Source organism: Talpa occidentalis, unplaced genomic scaffold, assembly GCF_014898055.3.
Source record: "Talpa occidentalis isolate TD23 unplaced genomic scaffold, MPIMG_talOcc4v2.1 talOcc4.8, whole genome shotgun sequence".
In the NCBI taxonomy this organism is placed as follows: Eukaryota; Metazoa; Chordata; class Mammalia; order Eulipotyphla; family Talpidae; genus Talpa; species Talpa occidentalis.
The window spans coordinates 24232154-24251779 of NW_023605194.1; the positions used below are offsets into that span (position 1 = coordinate 24232154).

General features: G+C 41.5%; 1 protein-coding gene across 1 annotated transcript in view; it reads left to right on the forward strand.

The window, feature by feature from the left end:
* ALDH18A1 (aldehyde dehydrogenase 18 family member A1) overlaps nucleotides 1-19626 on the forward strand; it is a 41788-nt gene that overhangs the window by 13722 nt on the left and 8440 nt on the right. Inside the window, 8 exon segments of the mRNA XM_037497647.2 lie at nucleotides 2517-2669; nucleotides 3101-3191; nucleotides 7267-7391; nucleotides 8131-8275; nucleotides 8927-9000; nucleotides 11956-12049; nucleotides 15014-15234; nucleotides 17187-17324. Coding sequence (XP_037353544.1) covers nucleotides 2517-2669; nucleotides 3101-3191; nucleotides 7267-7391; nucleotides 8131-8275; nucleotides 8927-9000; nucleotides 11956-12049; nucleotides 15014-15234; nucleotides 17187-17324 — 1041 coding nt within the window.

The following is a 19626-nucleotide window of genomic DNA, read 5'->3' on the forward strand; positions in this document are numbered from 1 at the left end:
TGACCACCTGTGGTGTAGCAAGGAGTTTTTAGACATTGAGGATGCTGAAGTGAACAAATCAGCCATGATTTTAGTCCTCATGGAACTTAGAAATTTTTAGTGGTTACCCTCTGAATGTTGTTAAAATCTTTCTACGTTATATTTTTACCTAAATTTCCAGAATTTTTTCGACTTTTCTAAATTAACAATACACTGTACATCAAACGGAAACAAAATAACTGAGCAAAACAACTGAAAAAATCAAATTCTCCAAATTGTTACTTTCCTAAAACTCCTTTGCCACCTCTGGTTCTCCCATTTACGTAGATGTTGTTTCTCACAGGTGATGTTGTTATAGACATCCTGGAAAGGTTTTGCTCTTGCATTTCCTGTTGCTTTTTCTGTTCTCCATCATTTTCTTAGTTACTGTCCATGGTGATGCCCTGGTATTATGCCAGAGTAACGAGAATGAGTGAGCTGAAACAAAATCATGGACTTGTCCGCCTACTGCCCATTCCTGGGGCCCCACTCTCTGTAATTTTATTTTGTTTTCTATTAGCATAAATACAGCAAACCTGCATTTCCGTCACTCTTTATTATCAGTGCTTTTCTCCTCCTTCCACAATCCAGTAATAATTTTAACGTCTGTAATTTTTCAAAAGTTTCTTGTCTGGAGGCAGGCAAGAAAATTTAAGTCTAGGAGCTCTGCTTTTGTTTTATTCCCAGGGATGATGTTTTTTGAGGACATTTGGGTCGTTTTCGCAAAGTAGCACTAGAAGTCAGTGCATGTCAGCTCTTATTTCCATTACTGTGCCCGTGCAGAGCACTGCTCCCCCAGCTTGCAGTAAGTGTCCAGGGGCCCTTTTCTCTCACACCTTCGCCTTCCCCAGTCGTCTTATCTACAGGAAACCTTTGTTCTTTGTACCTTGTCTTTGGGTTCCTTGTTTTCTTTAGTAATCCTGTTTTGAAGACCTTTATCAATGACTTTTGGAAAGTTGTCATTTAAGGACTTAAAAGACTTTAGAGCTTATGTTTTCTTCCTAGAAATGAAACTGATTTGCATCTTAACAGATTGGCCTCTCCAAGCACTAGTGTTTTTCTTTCTTAGGGCTCTTGTCTCTGCATCCCCTTGGTTAAACTGAGTAACCGATGTCTTTGCTGGACCTTTACACCTCCTGCTCCACCTCTCTCTCTCTCTCTCTCTCTCTCTCTCTCTCTCTCTCTCTCTCTCTCTCACACACACACACACACACACACACACTCACTCACACACTCACACACTCATTCACTCACATGCTTAATTAACCTTTCACCACTGCAACTGGAGTCTATGTGTTCTATCACCTGGGCCTATTTCCTATAGGATTAAACCTCCCTGTAAAGGATTTCATAATCTGCCCTTGTGAAATATGCCTCATGCGATCTTCCCCAGACCACCAGTATTTTTTATTTTTCAAGCCAGCTGCTCGTACAGGGTCTGGCCTTTCAGAGATACTTGATAACATTTTTCTCTGGTGAGTGAGTGAATTATTTCCCTTAGTCATGTCACCATTTTGTCTTCATCACCTGCGTTTTACATATCATTAAGGCTTTTTTCCCAGTTACCATCGCCAGACCCAGGTTCAAGGTGTAACCATTCGCACTTTTATTTCAGTACCTTCTGTCTTAACCACCTGAGTCCAACCTTTCCTTCATTAGCCTGCCACACATAGCAGGGACTCTCTTCCCTAAACACTGGTGGGATTTCACTGAAACATTTATTCATGAGCTTCAGGGTTTGCTACCATTGAGTTTCTTGCTGTCATCTCCATTTAGCTTTCTCTCCTGCTCAATGATACTGATATGCTGATCCACACAGGAAGCAGAACTGTTACCAGCCCCCTACCCAACTCTCCTCTCTACCTCTGAGCAACTTATGCTCTTTCTCTCCCCTGAACTAACTGATGTCTGGTCTTTCTTTCAATTTGTGACTTAAGACTCACCTGCACAAACCTCTCAGCTTAATCCAGAGTGCTCAGACACAGCTTTTGTTAAATACAGTGTGATCAGCTGCAGATCAAGAACAGCCACCCTTCAGCCCTGCTCCACTTTGTCTAGTAAACTTTTCCAAGCATGGTGGACCATTTGTTCATTTATTCCTATGATATAAGTACCTGAGATCCCAGACCCTGAATCAGATGCTAGGCTCCAGAGATATTTTACAAAATCATAGATGATCATTACTGTCCCCAATACTCTTCTAAAGTAGATACATTAATTTTCTTAATTTTATAAATGGATGAAATTTGGTATTTCTTTAAGGATTAAAGTACTTTTACGGGAAGTCTTAAGCATCCTTAAATAAATCTAAGTAAGTCTAACTTTGTTGCCATTTCTAAAAGAATTTGATAAGCAAAGATGTGTGCTCTGTTCTAATCTGTATGGGATCCCAGAAGTCTACAATTTAATTCCTTTACATTTAGCATCCTTTGTATACTGTTCCTGGGAAGTTCATCATTCCCTCCTGCATTTACCATCCATCTATTTAATCTTTTTAGATTTTGGTGACCAATTTGGATTTCCATGATGAGCAGAAGCGCAGGAACCTCAATGGAACACTTCATGAGCTACTCCGAATGAACATCGTCCCCATTGTCAACACAAATGATGCTGTTGTACCCCCAGCTGAGCCCAATAGTGATCTCCAGGGGGTAAATGTGGGTAAAATATTCCTAAGGGTTGAGCATGCTGGACATACTAACACCACACTGTGCAGCTTGTACTAACATCGGAAGTTTGGCATAAACAAGATGGAGAAATTGGGGGAAAAGTTGACATCATGAGCAGTGACTTCATAAGCTTCTCTGAAGTCAGGGGGTTTCATTCAGCAGGATGAGGTGCTGTAGTGATTTTAGATGGTGCTCTCAGCATGGCTGTGTATGTCAACAGATAGAAAGGTGGTGCATGTTTGGAAAGGGATTGCCAACAGGCATTGTGTTTTGCAAACAGAAGGGGCATGCAAGAGCTGTCATCTTCATATTTGTGGTCATTGGTTTTGTCAACCAGAGCCAACTGAATGCTTCTGTGAACTTTTTTGAACTGCCTAAATCACTTTCTTGTGACTTTTTTACCTGCATTCCAGGTTATTAGTGTTAAAGATAACGATAGCTTGGCTGCCCGGCTGGCTGTGGAAATGAAAACTGACCTCTTGATTGTTCTTTCAGATGTAGAAGGTACAAAGTAATTCCTTTTCTTTACCCAACTTTTGTTTTAAATACTACTGTGTATGAGCACATAAGTACCGCTCTTTGTTTGAGTCCTGTTCTTTTTTAATTATGAGCCATTATTTTTTGAACCATATGATATGACAAAGGGTTTTGATGACTCAAAAGAAGGTGGGCGAGTCTGGGAGATGCAGCATCAATATTGAAATGTCTTTTCCAGGTGCTTTAGTTTTCTTATTATAACAACTTTATGGAAAGATAGTTCACATACCATGCAGTTTACCATTTAAAGTGTACAATTCAATGGTTTTTAGTGTATTCACACATTTGTACTACCCTCACTACAATTTTAGAACATTTTCATCACTCCAACAAAAAACTCCATACCCTTTGTAGCCACTACTCACTTGCCTGTAACACTCCAGCCCTATACAACCTCCAGTCTTCCTCTGCCTCTATTGATTTGCCTGTTTAAGACATTTTATATAAGTTGAGTTATACAATATGTGATACCTATGACTGCTTACACTGAGCACATTATTTTCAGGGTTCATCCATGTTATAACATATATCAGTACTTCATTTCTTTTTATTGCCAAATAATGTTTCACTGTATAGATATCCCACATTTTATTTAGCCGTTCATCAGTCATGGACGTTTGGGCTGATGTAACTAATGCTGCTATGAACATTCATGCACAATTTTTTTGTATGTGAACATGTTTTTTATTTTACCTGTGAATAGAATTGTTGTATCATGTGGTAACTATTATGTGAAGAAGTGCCAGACTCTTTTCCAAAGCAACTGTACCCATTTTACATTCCCACCAACTTGTGTATAAGGGTCTAGTTTCTCCATAGGCTTATCAGCACTTTTTGATTATAACATCTGAGTGGGTATCAAGTGGTATTTCATGGTGGTTTTGATGATTTTCAGTTATTAATATAAATCACAAGATTATGGTAAATTGGAGCCCTGCAGAAAATTCAGACTATATGACCTCCCTGTTCCTATATGTTACTCTGTTTCTTTCTGCTTTCTCACAGAAAGGCCCCCTAAGGGACCCCTTTTGGCTCTACTTTGACTCTTCATTCACTCTTCTCACTTTCTTGAGCTGTTCCCATTTTACATGTTGACCATACAGAATATGGTAATTGTATCCAGAAATAGGCCAAACATGCAGAACTATAGAAGTCTGCCATCACATTCCCAGTGGGTCCAATTAACCTATTTAGTCCTAGCCCACACCCACACAAGTTAACATGGCAGGACTTGGTCTCCAGCAATGTAAGTTAAGAGCAGAAGACTTCCTAGTGGAAGCAGAGGCAAGTGTAGATGAATGGATCTGTCTCTTGCCATGTAGAGTTGATAGAGCATACCCTGTATGAATACTTTTTTTTAAAGATTTATTTATTTTTATACAAGAGCTGGGGTACAGGTCCAGAGGCGCAGGAGGGTGAAAGGATTCACCTAAGACAGAAGGGAGCAGAACGGCAGATGACCAAAATACACTGCTGAGGGGAACCGCGGGCGTGACAGGAGAGGTCTGCCACGCCATGTGGGAATCTCCTCGGCTGGCCAGGAATTGAACCCACGCTGCAGAGGCTGCAGATAGCTTCACAGCACTGTGCTCAACCTGCTGCACCACCAGGGAGGCCCTGTGTGAATATTTTTACTAAAGAAGTCTTGGTGCCTTGTTTCTTCCCTATAAAGCTGTAGTCTCAGGATAGGAACAGCTAAGTTGGGGTAAGTGTGAGCCACCCTGAAGACAAAGCCTTTGGGCTAATCAAACAGATTTTTATTAAATCTCTACTGTTCACAAATGCTGGAGCTTTGTAATTGTCAGTTTATTCATTCTTGTTACTTCCTTGCCAATTAGATAGGTTAATCCAACTATTTTGAAATTAGAAGAAATTAAAAATTAAGTTCACATCAGTTAAATGGTATAACCAAATTCACATATCTAATAGTTGACAGAGTCTGGAGTCAAATCTCTTCAATTTAAAAATCTTCCCTCTCTCTTCTACTGTCCAGCAAGATCAAGGATGTGAGGTTAAGAGGTCAAGATATTTAAATCCAACTTAAACTAGATACTAGTAAATAGTTTTAATGCAACTGTAAACACCAAAATTGTTCATAGCCAGGCCTGTACTCTCAACTGTGATTAGTTCAGTTATCTACTGGTGTTGATTTTAGAAAAACACTAGAATTTTAAATGTGCTTGTACAGGATTTAAAAGGCCACTAAAAGGGGAAAAGAGGAGTAGACAAAATACTAGAGTGCCAGGAACCCCTCCAAATGTCTCCAGAGAAGGTTCAGCTTAGATTTGTGCAACCTTGCCCACACTGTTCTAGGAAACCAAAACAGCTGCCAAGTCTGAGCCTGTGATCTCATACCTCTGAGGAGAACCCATCCCTCATTCCTGGAAACTTGGGAGTTCTGGGTTGAAGTGGACAGAGGTTGTGGGAGAATATGTTTGCTTCCCTAAAAATGTTGTCTGTGGCATGCACTATTTCTATACTGAACACTGATTTCCTTACTCTTTTGCTTCCCTTATAAGCTCCTAGAAAGCATGAGCAGGGTTGCATTAAAGTTTTGAAATAATAGAGTGAAGGTATATTTTTGCATAAGAAGATCAGTAACTTAAAACCAAAACCATCACTGCTCACATGTCCTTCAGCCTTCTCTGTTGATCATGAGCAGTTGCTCCCTGTCTGTGTCTTCCTTAGGCTTTGACTGGAGTTTAATTTTCCTTGGAAAATTAAAATGGAGCCCCATTCCGAGGCTCCAATTTGCTCGTTTTCACACTGAAATTGTGAGCATTTTTACTCTTGGATTGTATGCATATAACATTTCATGAAATGACTCAGCCTGACCTTCACAGGGTTAACATGAGGACTGTAATTAATGGCTGTTTCAGGATTTTATATTCTGTTTCAAATAGTGCTTTGGAGTTACTGAGAACCAGTTCACCTTTTTTTTTTTTTTTTTTTTTACATTTCATTTACTGCTCTTTCTCTTTTTTTATTTAATTAATTTATTTATACAAGAACCAGGGTACAGGCCAGATTCATGGGAGGGTGAGAGGATTCACCAGAGACAGAGCGGGGAACAAAACAGGCAGACTGACGAAATACACTGCTGAAGGGAGCAGCAGGTGAGACAGGAGAGGTCTGCCACGCCACGTGGGACCCTCGCTGGCTGGCCGGCCAGGATCAAACCAGCGCTGCAGAGGCTGCGGACAGCTTCACAGCACTGCACTCAACCGCCTGCACCACCAGGGGACGCCCGAGAACCTGTTCACATTTCATCTCACTTGGAAATAATCACATTAAACAGTATATGGCTGTTGCACTATATTTTTACAATAGTCACTTGTCATTTTCAGCTATATCCATAAAGATCAGCATTATAAGAAGCAATGGCAGCTTCCCATTGGACTCTGGGCAGGGCTGAGAAATTTTGTGTCAAGAATTTGGCCATACTCTGATGCTGGGTAATATTCATTTATTAAGCCAGTGTATCTTAATTTTAAGATATATGAATACGGGGCTTCCCTGGTGGCGCAGCGGTTGAGCGCTGGGTTGCGAAGCTGCCCGCAGCCTCTGCAGCGCCGGTTTGATCCCTGGCTGCTCCCCGGCCACCAGAGGAGGGTCCCACATGGCGCGCAGACATGGCGCGCAGACCTCTCCTGCCACCCGCTGCTCCCCTCAGCAGTGTACTTCGGTCCTTCTGCCTGCTCTGCTCCCCACTCTGGCTCTGGTGAATTCTCTCATGACTGTACCAGTGCTTGTATAAATAAATAATAATCAAAAAGATATATGAATACGGGCATGATTAAATATAAGTATACAATAAGCATTGAACCTATATTTAGACAAGACAGGTTATAGAAGTTTTTAAGGCAAGTCCTCCTGGGGCTCTTTTACACGCATCCCTTGTTTGCTTTTCCAGTTAGAGCTAGCTAAACTGCAGAATTCGTCTGGATGAGTGAAGTAGACAGTGATCAGCAAGTGCCTGGGAAGACCTGCCTTGGGGGTACTTCCATTACAGCGGTATCACCTACTCTTACCTACTTTTCAGGTCTCTTTGACAGCCCACCAGGGTCAGATGATGCAAAGCTCATTGATATATTTTATCCTGGAGATCAGCAGTCTGTGACATTTGGAACCAAATCAAGAGTGGGAATGGGAGGCATGGAAGCCAAGGTAAGAGTCTTTGCCTTCATTGCCTACAACAGTATTTTATCATTTTAACTTTGATAATTGTTTGGGAGCTAATGATTCAGATGCTAGGCATATGTACACTTACATATGCATTTAACTAAATAGAGGTTTAATGCTTGTTGAACACCTGTATTTAATCATGTCTGCATATCTATTCTTTTTATTAATATTACACAATGTGTTCAAATTATATGCCCTCATTAAGGATAGGGCCTATGTATTTTCCATAATTCATAAACCTATTACCAGCTAAAATATTTCTTGATAAAGTCCTCAAAGAATTTTCTCTCCAATTAATTGTTGTAAGAAGTTACACTTTTTAAGTACATGGCAGAGATGAAGACTAGAGCCCCATTTACAAAAGCTTAAAGTGCTGAGACTCTGATTCTGGTAAAACACCAGGCTGAACACCAAGCTGTTTCTAAATTGAGGCACAATAAGTCAGATGCTGAAATTATTATGCGCTCCAGTACTGGAGAGCCTTGGACAGAGAGCACACTACACGCAGGGCGGGTGGCTTAGCTTTAGGCAGCATGGCAGGTGCGACTGGAAAGTGCTTGGCCTACCACATGCTCAGAGCTCCTGATATGCTGAAGACATTCCTGCACTTACATTGTTCGGTACCACATTGTATTTTTTATCTTTTTGCAAGTTTAAAGAGTGGGTGGCTAAGCCCTGCAAAGGTCTGAATCTCATGTTTGGATCTACCTTCTCCCATTAGGTGAAAGCTGCCCTCTGGGCTTTGCAAGGTGGCACTTCTGTGGTTATTGCCAACGGAACCCACCCAAAAGTGTCTGGGCATGTCATCACAGACATTGTAGAGGGAAAGAAAGTCGGCACCTTCTTTTCCGAAGTGAAACCTGCAGGTTAGTAGTTCTTTTGAATCCCATGCCTGCGACTGATTGCTAGTGATTCAATGGCCTGGAAGGGAGTGAAAACTGAGCTCTCACCCTGGGAATCTGAATTATAAAATTAGTATGCTAATTTACGACAACATGGTAATGTTTGAAAACTTGCAAAATTGGATTTTAGTTTGCTTTTGTAAAATCATATCCAACTATGTCCCCTGTTCTCTCCAAAATCTCTAAGTGAAGGAATATAGGCATTCGTTTTCTGCAAGAAATATTTGCTAGGTCCATGCTAGATGCCAGGCACTAATAAGCACTGGAAGTGCAAAGATGGAGCTGTGGTATGTGTTCTCTGGTGTTCACAAAAAAAGGCTAGAATTGCTTGATTGTCTGCATTCAGAACTGCAAGTGCGTTAGAGAATGGAAGCCACTGTGGCGTGGAAAAGCACTCTAGGAAGCGGAGAATTTATAGTTCACCCCAGAAAACAGGCAAGCTCTTGTGGTCATGTGAGTTCATCTGGTATATTCTTTTGCCATTTTATTGGTCAGAAACAAGTGCAACAAGATACCGTGCACTCATTCTGTACATGGTGAGCCTGTGCATGTGCTAGGTAGTGAGGGGGACGTAAGCTGACTGTCACGATGTGGTGTCTGCAAATGTACTTGCAGGTCCTACTGTCGAGCAGCAGGGAGAAATGGCTCGATCTGGAGGAAGGACATTGGCCACGCTGGAACCTGAGCAGGTAATATTCTTCACTGGGAGCTTTGCTAGGGGTTTTGTTTTTTGTTTTTATTTTTTTTTAAATATCAGATACTTAGAAAAACAATAACCAACAAAAGACCTTTTTTGTATTGTATGTTTTCCTCCTGCCCCCTCCTCTAAAAATCCAAGTATAGGATTAGTTTAATTTTTTTTAATTCTGATACCTGCCTTACAAAAATTTCACTTTTTAAAAACGTTGATTAGAGTGTTTGTGAAGTTGTGTATAATTGAAGACATACCCTTAAGGACCTTTTGTTGAATTACGAAATACAAATTATTAAGCATAATATTGACTGTATTACATAGTTTCAGGTTTTTCTTTACTTCTAAAACATGTTTTCTTCAAATTGAGCTTAAAATGGGTGTATTTTCAACATACAGATAGAACCTAATTCTACTATACTCAAATGAAAACGCTAGACCTTAGTTTTTCAATTAATGGTAAAGATTATTATGAAGCTATGAGTAACTTAGAAGTGGCACAGTGTTAAAAGCACTGACTCTGGAGTCTGCCTTTTAGAGTTGTGAGAATTAAATGAGCTTACTCTCAGGACAAGGATTTAGAAGAGTGTCTGGCACAAAGTAAATACTATATAAATGTGTGTTGTTTTTACTGTTATATTTGTTTAATTTTTTTAAGATTTGTTTATTTATTTATATATACAAGAACTGGGGTGTAGGCCAGAGGTGCAGGGGGTGAGAGGATTCACCCGAGATAGAGCAGGTTGCAAAACAGGTGGATCTACTGAAATACACTGCTGAGGGGAGCAGTGGGCGAGACAGGAGAGGACTGCTGTGCCATGTGGGTTAGTTCCCTGGACGGGGCTTGAACTCAGACTGCAGCAGTGATAGCATGATAGCACTGAGGCTTAACCCCTACACCACCAGGGAGGCCCTATTTAATTTTTTAAAATAGCTTTTATTGCCTCCAATAGGGTTGAGGCTCTTTGGAAACTACTTAAAAGACTTCTACTACTGAAAGTTACAGAAAAACTAGAGAGTTTTAGAATTCCCCTTCTACTCACAGTCTTCTTTCATTCTAAGATATTTCTTAAATTCTGTGGGATTCCATTTCCTCCCTTGTAAGATGGGAATTCCTTGGTGATGGGGCTTTGAAATGACGTCACGCCATAACAATCCTGTGATTCTTTGATCTTGTCTTCTGTTTATGCAAGAAGATTAAGGTTATTTGTGTGAAATTCTGTGATCTGGAATGGTACAGTTTAGAAGTGAAAGGGGCATTAACCAAATAGTCCACTCTCTGAAAACTAATTCTTTCTCTTCAGTTAGTGGAGGGTTGGTTTCATATATCGATAGTTTTGTTAATTTTCAGAGCAAGTCATACTGTGAGGTTTAGAATAGTCAAGCCTGCTGACTCCCCCTTTATTCCTGGAGTCCCGCAGAGTTAGCTGACTTGCATGTCTGATTCAGATTCGCACTGCCTTTGTAATTTTTTTTCTTAATTTTATTTTCCCTTTTGTCTTTTCTAGGCCAAGGCCTAAGGTAGCTTTTTATGACTGTGATGTTTTGATCAGAAATATCATAAAAACCATGAGGCCAGAGAAGCTACCAATTTCAGCCACATACTGGAAATGTAGCCACATACTGGGCATGGAAATGTAGCAAAATTATTTATCCCAATCTAAGTCACCCCTAACTCACCTATGACATCAAGACTTAAAAGCCTGCCCACTGTCATAGCCCTGCCCAGTCCACAGTGACTTAGTTAGTTGAACTAAAGACAGAGGCTGGAAATGCAAGGAGATCAGGTGGAAGCTGGGGATGGCTTTCTAAGGACTATGTTAATAAGAAAGGATTTGAGAGTGATGTATATTGGTTTCTTCTGGGGAGTACATTGGTCTGAGAAAGGAGAAGAAAACGTGAAATAACTCTGAGAAAGGAAAGCAAACATGGAGCTAGTTTTCTTCCCTTAAAGCACTTCCCTTCACTCCTTCAGTAAGTTCCACGCTGACTCACATTTCCTAATCTGGGTGGATAAGAATTGGGATCGACCCCAAGCGATTTTTTCCCCTTTGATTGAATTCATTAAATAAGTGTCAATAAAGAAAAATTAGATACAAAAGCTTACCTGGGAAATAAACTATATAACAAGTGATAGTAAATATGTGGAGATGAATGTGTCATATTGATTCAAAGTACTGGCCCCTAACTCACGAGATTGTGCAGTTTATTATGCCCCCTCCCCCACTGCTGGACTGTTGCTTCAGGAGCTTTGTTGGCATCAGGGACACAGAAGTCATGGAGCAGTTTTGCAAGGCAAGACTCTGCTACTTGAGCAGAAGTTCTTGTGCCATTTACTGAAACCATACAGGCTGGTAAAAGATGATCATGCGACAAGAGGGATAAAGCCTGGAGGGTGGGATTGGAATGGGGGACAAAGTTTTATGAAGAACAGAGAAGGGGACATCATGACCACACGCCGTCAAGAGCCATTTGCGTCAGCAGAGTAAGAAGTTATCACAGGTAGAGTTATCTGAAGCCATCATGGAGATAGTCACGTAATCAGGTCAACAGTGGCCTAGGCATTCCTAGGCCTGCCTCGGGATGTGGGCTATACTCCGTAGGTAGTCAGGGAATGCTCTGCTGTGATTTACAGATAGCAAATAGGTCAGAGTTGCCCATTAGTGGCCAGCTAGTAGCCAGCTCATAGGAACCCATGCTGGGCCGTGGCTTGCTAATAATTAGGTAAAAGAGGAAGAAAAGAAGGATAGGGGAGAGATTAGCAGTGGGGGGATGGGACAGGAAATGTGATGAGCAATAGTGAAAACTGACGGAATGGTATGAGGTAAGGAAGTTTCAGGGGTGACCCTGGATGAGGGGCAAGGCCTGGCATGCTCAGAGGTTCACAGGTGTGGCCTGCATTCTTGGATTTACATGTTTGCTTATTTGTTTACTGTTTCTCCCTTCTTCCTAGAGAGCAGAGATTATCCATCATTTGGCCGATCTGTTGACAGACCAGCGTGATGAGATCCTGTTAGCCAACAAAAAAGACTTAGAAGAGGCAGAGGGTAAAGATCAGGCAATTTAGAGTCAATGTTTTGGAGGTTTTGGTTTTTGTTCTTTATTTATGAATAATTCTTATGTCTGCAGAAAGATGAGTGTTTTAAATACAGCAAGATATATAAGAGTGTATATTATGCATCATTTTCATTGAGGTTAGGTGGTGGTATTCATTGCCCTTTTTCAGACGGCACATACTGCCTTTCCCAGATATTCCAGTATTATCCTCCAGAGGGGCTTTTTCCATGCCCTGCAGATCACAAGCCATGGCTACTAAGGCCAATTCGGAACAGTGAAAGAAAAGATTGAGGACCTCGCAGCTTTATACACGCAGCTAACACTTATTGAGACTTTTCTGTGTTGCCAGGAGTTGTGCTAAGGGATTTACAGGCCGGGTGTTATTTTAACTTTACAATATAGTGCCTGTAACATAGCTACTATTTATTACCCCCTTTTTACAGAGAAGAGAACTGCAGCACAGAGAAGTTATCACATAAAGCCAGTGGTCAGTTTCTGATCTGGAATCAAACCAAAATGAACTATGCATGTAAAATATTATAGAAATGGTCTGTGCCATGTGTAAGAAAATGGAGCTTATCTCTTAGTTAATGAGTGTGTAGTCTGCCCAGAATTAGCAACAGGTGCCATCCAGAAATTCCCTTGAGGTGTCTCTGGTAGAGTGAGTGAGGTGGCTTACCACACATTGCAGACAGCAAGCTGTCTGTTCCACCCTAAAATAATGTGGGTTGGTGTTACAGAGTTTAGAATCTCCTTTCTCCTGAATAAATGTGCCTTAAATTAAATATCCAAATTAATGGTGTTCACTTCAAAGAAAGCTTGCAAGACTCCTTAAAACATTTTTGAGCCACTGTTTTGAAACTTCCTTTAGAACTTTGAGTTTTTGCAGTATTGAAATGTCTTAAAATAGATGTTCAGAAATAGAAGAAATCTTTGATATAATCTTAGTGAGTTCTTTTTTTTTTTTTTTTTAAATAGAGGCATGTTTTATTTATTTATTTGTTTGTTTGTTTTGTTTATACATGCACTGGGTACAGTCAGAAGCGCGGGAGGGTGAGAGATTTCACCAGAGCCAGAGCAGGGAGCAGAGCAGGCAGAAGGACTGAGGTACACTGCTGAGGGGAGCAGCGGGCGGCAGGAGAGGTCTGCGCGCCATGTGGGACCCTCCTCCGGTGGCCGGGGAACAGCTGGGGATCGAACCAGCGCCGCAGAGGCCGCGGGCAGCTTCGCAACCCAGCGCTCAACCGCTGCGCCACCTGGGAGGCCCTTAGTGAGTTCTTTAAAGTATTAAGATCCAAGGAGGTTAAAGTTGTTGCTCAGCAACCACACTACTGGTTATTGGCAGCTCTCTGACTTATGATCTCAGTTATCTCTCTGGAAATTCATAAGGATGCACAGTGGCTTAGGAATAAAGTCCTGGGTATACCTGAGCTTGTAATTCCCTTTGACTTGAAAGTAAGCCCACTTCAGGAAATGTATCCTAAGAATATTTCAGGAGGAAAATAGCTCTATATGTAAAAATACTTACAACAGTATTATTTAATAACATGGGGGTGAGTGCATTAAGCTGTATCAACTTAATGAAATATTTGATAGTAATTAAAATAACTTTTGTAATATGGAAAATGTACAGTTGTCGTGAGATGAGAAACTAGAATGTAACATCCAATATAGGCTATAATTAAAACCTGATTTCTAGCACATGGGGAAAAGTGAAGAAAATTGATATAATTGGTAGAGAATGATGGTTTAATTTCTTCTTAATGTGAGGTTAGTTCCATCCCTCCACAGTAGAAATTTTTTTAATTTTGTCTTGGTGGGTGTCACTTCAGGAAAAAAGGGAATTTTTCATGATCTCTTCTCAACATTAACCATAGTAATGACTTGTGATATATCCTGAGTATGTATGGATATACATATATGTCGAGAGATTCACACCATGCTTACTATTCTATTTAAATTTGAAGAAAGATCTGTATATGAACTTAGCATAATTGTTAGTATGACATTGTATTGCTTTTATTTCAAATTTCAAAAGAAAACATTTTCATTGCTTCTGATTAAAATAACAGTTCATTCTTTATAAAAATTTTGTACAAGAAGATAAACGGGTTATTTTTGTTTTTGATGCCTTCCAGAAGTGACCCTGTGCACATGTTTATATGCATGCTTGATAAGTAGCATATAATCCCTGCTTCACTGTGGTTTGCTCTTTTCACAAACTAGATCCCGGATTCATATATTAGTATATGAATACACATATGTATGTTTACTGATGCAGGAAGATACAAGATATATTTATACACTCTATGTATAATAGCTGCATTGTAGCCTATTGTCTGAATTTATAAGGTGGAAGCCATTTTCTTACTATTATAAAATACTGTGGGGGGCCTCCCCAGTGGCGCAGCAGTTGAGCTGCTGGGTTGCAAAGCTGCCCGCAGGCTCTGTGGCGCCGGTTCAATCCCCGGCTGCTCCCCGGCCACGGAGGAGGGTCCCACATGGCACGCAGACCTCTCCTGCCGCCCGCTGCTCCCCTCAGCAGTGTACTTCGGTCCTTCTGCCTGCTCTGCTCCCCGCTCTGGCTCTGGTGAATTCTCTCACCCTCCCACGCTTCTGACTGTACCCAGTGCTTGCATAAATAAATAAACAAACAAACAAACAAATAAATAAATCTTTTAAAAAAAAATACTGTGGTAAGTATCCTCATCACATGCCAGTTTGCTCAGCTAAATGATAAATTTCTGGAACTGAAATTGCTGGCACAAAGGTTATGGGTGTGTGTACCTTGGCATGATACAGACTCCCAAACTGCCCCTAAAAGAACTATGTAAATGGCATGTCCAAGACCTGCTGAGTTCCCTGACTACTCCCAGAGTAGTGCCACATTAAGTAAAAACAGCAATAGCTTGCCCAGACTTACGAATTTATCCTGTATTCTTCATACCTTGCAGGGAGACTTGCGGCTCCTCTGCTGAAACGTTTGAGCCTCTCCACATCTAAACTGAACAGCCTGGCCATCGGCCTACGGCAGATCGCAGCCTCCTCACAGTACAGCGTGGGCCGCGTTTTGCGCCGGACCAGAGTTGCCAAAAACTTGGAACTGGAACAAGTGACTGTCCCAATAGGAGTTCTGCTGGTGATCTTTGAATCTCGCCCTGACTGTCTGCCCCAGGTGTGTGACTGATAACTGCCATGGGTGGGTGGGGGGATTTGAGGAAAAGTATCTTTCCAGGGCTGGAGATAGATCTCCCAATGTTATTTTCTCTCCTTCCTTCCTTTTCTTCCTTTCCTTTTGTTTTTAAGTGAGAAAGTCTTATTCACCACAAGATAATTTTTAAGACTTTATTCTGAAAGTATTTCTAAAACAGATGTTTATATGTCCATTTTACTGTTGAAGAAACACAAGCTTATAAATGTTAATATTCCTGCCACTCTTCTAAGGGTGTCACTGGGCCTTGAGCTAAATGATTCTGCACTCCACCAAAGGAAGCGCATCTCCTCATAGCTTAGCTCACTGGGGCACTTTGTTCCCTAACCACAGAGTCCCTACTAACTCCTCAGGTTGTTCATGTAATAGCTGTTTCTGCCCATGTGAGAAAAACCCTTTTGTGACAGTGCCAGTGTCATAGGTGATTCCTGTAGGTACATATCTCAGGAAAAAGGACTTTCAAGTAGTTACGAGAACTAGAGTACAACCCTCTTTAAGGGCCTTGGCATAGCACAGGCTGATGTCAAGCAACCATGTGGAGAAGGTCTTGCCAAGCATTCACCTCGTGAAGCACAAGTTGGTTTTAGTGGACAGTGTCTCGGTTGCTGTAAATTCTCCCACAAACCTGGGGCCATTTCCCTACCAGATTTTCCAGTAGAATGATACCAGCTCTTTCTTCACTCTCCAAAAATCTCAAAGAGAAATTCTTAAAAACATAAAAATTATCCTCTTTTTCTTATGGGGCATAGGAGACCATGGTTGTCCAGAGGATACAAACTGATGTGACTGAAACCAGCTTGTTCACCTCTCTTGCCATCAAGGGTCTGTCTTCAGCCCTGACTGGTCTTAGCACAACACCCCCTCCAGACCCTATCCTTGTCTTGCAGAAATGCCCCAGTGAAAAATGCAGAAGTCTAGTTGGCCAGTAGAAAATGGAAACTAAGTCTCTCAGCAGACAGTGTCCTTGAAGTTTCTCTGTTGCCTTTTATCTGATACTTCACAAGGAGAAAGATTTCTCTTTAGCCAACTATAACTGAGGTTCCTTACCTGGGGTCTTCACCCTGAAGACATCACAGAATCCATGAATCCTATAAGGTACATTAGAATTCTCTGTGTTTGTGCATTTATCTGAGAAAGTTTACATAACTTTTATAAGGCATCTATGAGCAACAAAAACAAAAAAGGAGTAAGAAAACACTAATCTGGTGATTAACATGTTCAGGCAAAGTTTTTTTTTGTGACATTTCTTCCACTGTGTTACAAAAACAGAAGGATTTTCATTCATCCCAAGAGCACACAGAAAGTTAAGCTTCAGGCCTTAGATGATCAGGTCAGTGTCGTTAACTATGCTCTAAAATGATAACTAACCCTCCCCCTGGTTAGCCTCTTTTTTCCTCCCCAAACAGGCTTAGGTACCCACCAGTCTCAGGGGCCGGTGGAAGTGTTAGTCTTCTCCAGATTCTTAGCAGCAATTATTTAGAGCTCTCAGAACAATTGCAGAGCAGGATTACCACAGGGATGCCACAAGGGACACTACCTGATCACCCTGTCCTCCACTGAGGCCGGCGGGAGGGAGCCATTCAACCCTGGCCACTTGGCTCAGGCTACTTTGCTAATGTCTGAGAAAACTGTATAGTTAATTCCAAAGACAAGGTGTTTTGGCTGTGAGGTCAAGGCTCCCAGTCCTGCCTGGTACAAGCTGTGCGACCTCGGAGAGTCACCAGTCTGGGCTTCAGTGTAAGGTGAGGGATAAAACAGGTACTTAATTCACTGGAATGTTGTGAAGAGTAAACAGGAAGGGCCTGATAAAGTGAATTAACACAGTGGTTGGCACAAAAAAGTGCTCATGAAGGCTAACATTGCTATTATTATTATTGTTTTCTCCCTTTGGTTCATTCCTCTCTGTTCATCTGCAGGTGGCTGCCTTGGCTATTGCAAGTGGTAATGGCTTGTTACTCAAAGGAGGGAAAGAGGCTGCACACAGCAACCGGATCCTTCATCTCCTGACCCAGGAGGCCCTCTCAATCCATGGAGTCAAGGAAGCAGTACAGCTGGTAGGTCCCTGGTTATGAGCTAGGTCAGCTGGGAAAGGTCTGGATCAGTCTTTATGAGTGTGAAGCACAACTTGGGCCATACAAGGCCAAGTCACTTACATAGGCAGGCTTGACTAGAGTGGTGGCCGCTGTGTGGCTGCTGATGGTCAGTGCCAAGGTTTTCCTTGGCTCGGGTGAGTTTTCAGTGCTTTAGCAAGATCACTCTCACATAGCTGCGTCCTAGCTCTACTGATTTATAATAATGCCCAGTGGCCCTTCCTCCTTTGCAGAAATACCAGACCTACAGTGAGAGGCATTGGTTTAGTTCACTTAACAGAGTGATTTAGAGCAAGTCAGATGAGATAAATTCTATTAAAGTTTGTCATAAACTATCATGCAATGTGGAAGTATGAGGTCGTGCTATTGTCATTATTTTTGTGATCTCTGTTTTTACCATTTTTTCATGCTCTTCAACTATCGAATGGACTTTTTGAACTAGAGAGAAATAGCTCCAATTTATTGAGCACTACTATGGGCTAGCACTTTTCATCCATCACCTCATTTGATCTTTATAACAACCCTACGAGGAAAATGGCATGAATTATTAGGTCCATTTTATAGACAGGGAAAAACAGGCTCAGAAGTAATCACAGTCTCCTGTAGAGTTTAGATTTGGATCTAAGCTAGCTCCAGAACTGCTCTTTGCCACACTGGCTTCATCACTGCAGGATTCTGTTGGCACCTGGGAGTGTATCTGCAAGCCTGCTGCTTGACATGCCCACTGACAAGAGTCTGGGGGTTTCTCATGGCAACAGTGGGATGGAAAGAGCACAGGTTTTTAGTATTCAATCCCCAGTGCTACTATGTTCTGACTTAAAACTTAACAGGCTCCTCTCCCTTCTTCCTGTTGATCTATGGCATTAAGAAAGTACAAATCTTATGTGAACAATTCTAAGATTTTGTCCGTGTATATATACACAAACATAGCCACCAGCCATATCAAGACTCAGAACTTTCCCAGCACCCCAGAAGGCTCCCTTGTGCCCTTAACTAATCCATATGCCCTGCTCCTACCACAAGCAACTACTTCTTCCACTTCTTTCATATTCAGTATCTTTTGCCCATTCTTTAAGTTCATGTAAATGGATCATTCAAAATACATTCTTTTGAGCCTCCCCATTTCCCTCCCGCCAAAACCAGTAAAAAGCCAAAAAGAAAAAACTTTCTTTTATTCATCATTGTTGCCATCTAGCAGTGGTTTTCTTCTTTATCCCCATTTAATATTCCATTCATAGGCATAAGCCAGTTTATCCTTCTTTCTGTTGATAAACATCAAGAGTTGTTTCCAGTTTGGGGCCATGCAGAATAACATTTTTTTTTTTTTTTAAAGATTTATTTTTTTATTTATACAAGAGCTGGGGTACAGGCCAGAGGCGCGGGAGGCTTGAGAGGGCTCACCAGAGACAGAGCGGGAGCAGAACAGGCAGATGGACTGAAAGCACCGCTGAGGGGAGCAGCGGACGAGGCAGGAAAGGTCTGCTGCGCCATGTGGATATCTCTCTGCCTGGCTGAGAATCGAACCCGCTCTGCAGAGGCTGTGGACAGCTTCACAGCGCTGTGCTCAACCCACTGCACCACCAGGGAGGCCCAGAATATCATTCTTGTATAGATTTGTACTTCATGTGGCAACATAATCATAAGGGGGAGAATTAAAAATCAAGAAGAGAAAAAAAATACTTAAAATCTCAGTGTTCTAACACCACACTTCAGTTCATTCAGCCAGCATCCCAGAGCAGAAGTTGTCAGCAGTCAGGGATACTGTGGCTCCTAAGCAAAATGTCATTTGGCCTGTGAATTAGAGAATCAACAGAGCAACCACTTCTGTCTAGTATCTTCAGAGCATGTCCTGTATGTTTTGCAATGCAGAGCACAGCACCTTATAGGTAGTGTTTATAAACCTTTGGTGGCTATCTTTTCAATTCCCTTTATCACGACCGGTATTTTGGATTCAGAATAGGTTTTCAGAGTGCCTGATTTAGTTCTCAGGAGGTGCAGATATTTATCTGTAAAAGGAAGCCTGTTCTATGTATTTTTTCCAATTATGTTTATTAGAGTAAAGTTGGTTTACATCATTTTATTTCTTTTAGGGGTTATAAGTTCAAACCTCTACCAATGTATGTTTCACACCATGCCCACCACAGAGTCCCAGTAATCTACCACCATGCTCTGTAGGAGCCCTCCTCCTCTCACTCCTACCCCTGCCACACTCCCATTCTAATGGGAGTTTTGTAGTCAGATGTCACGGGTTTGTTATGGTTTGGTT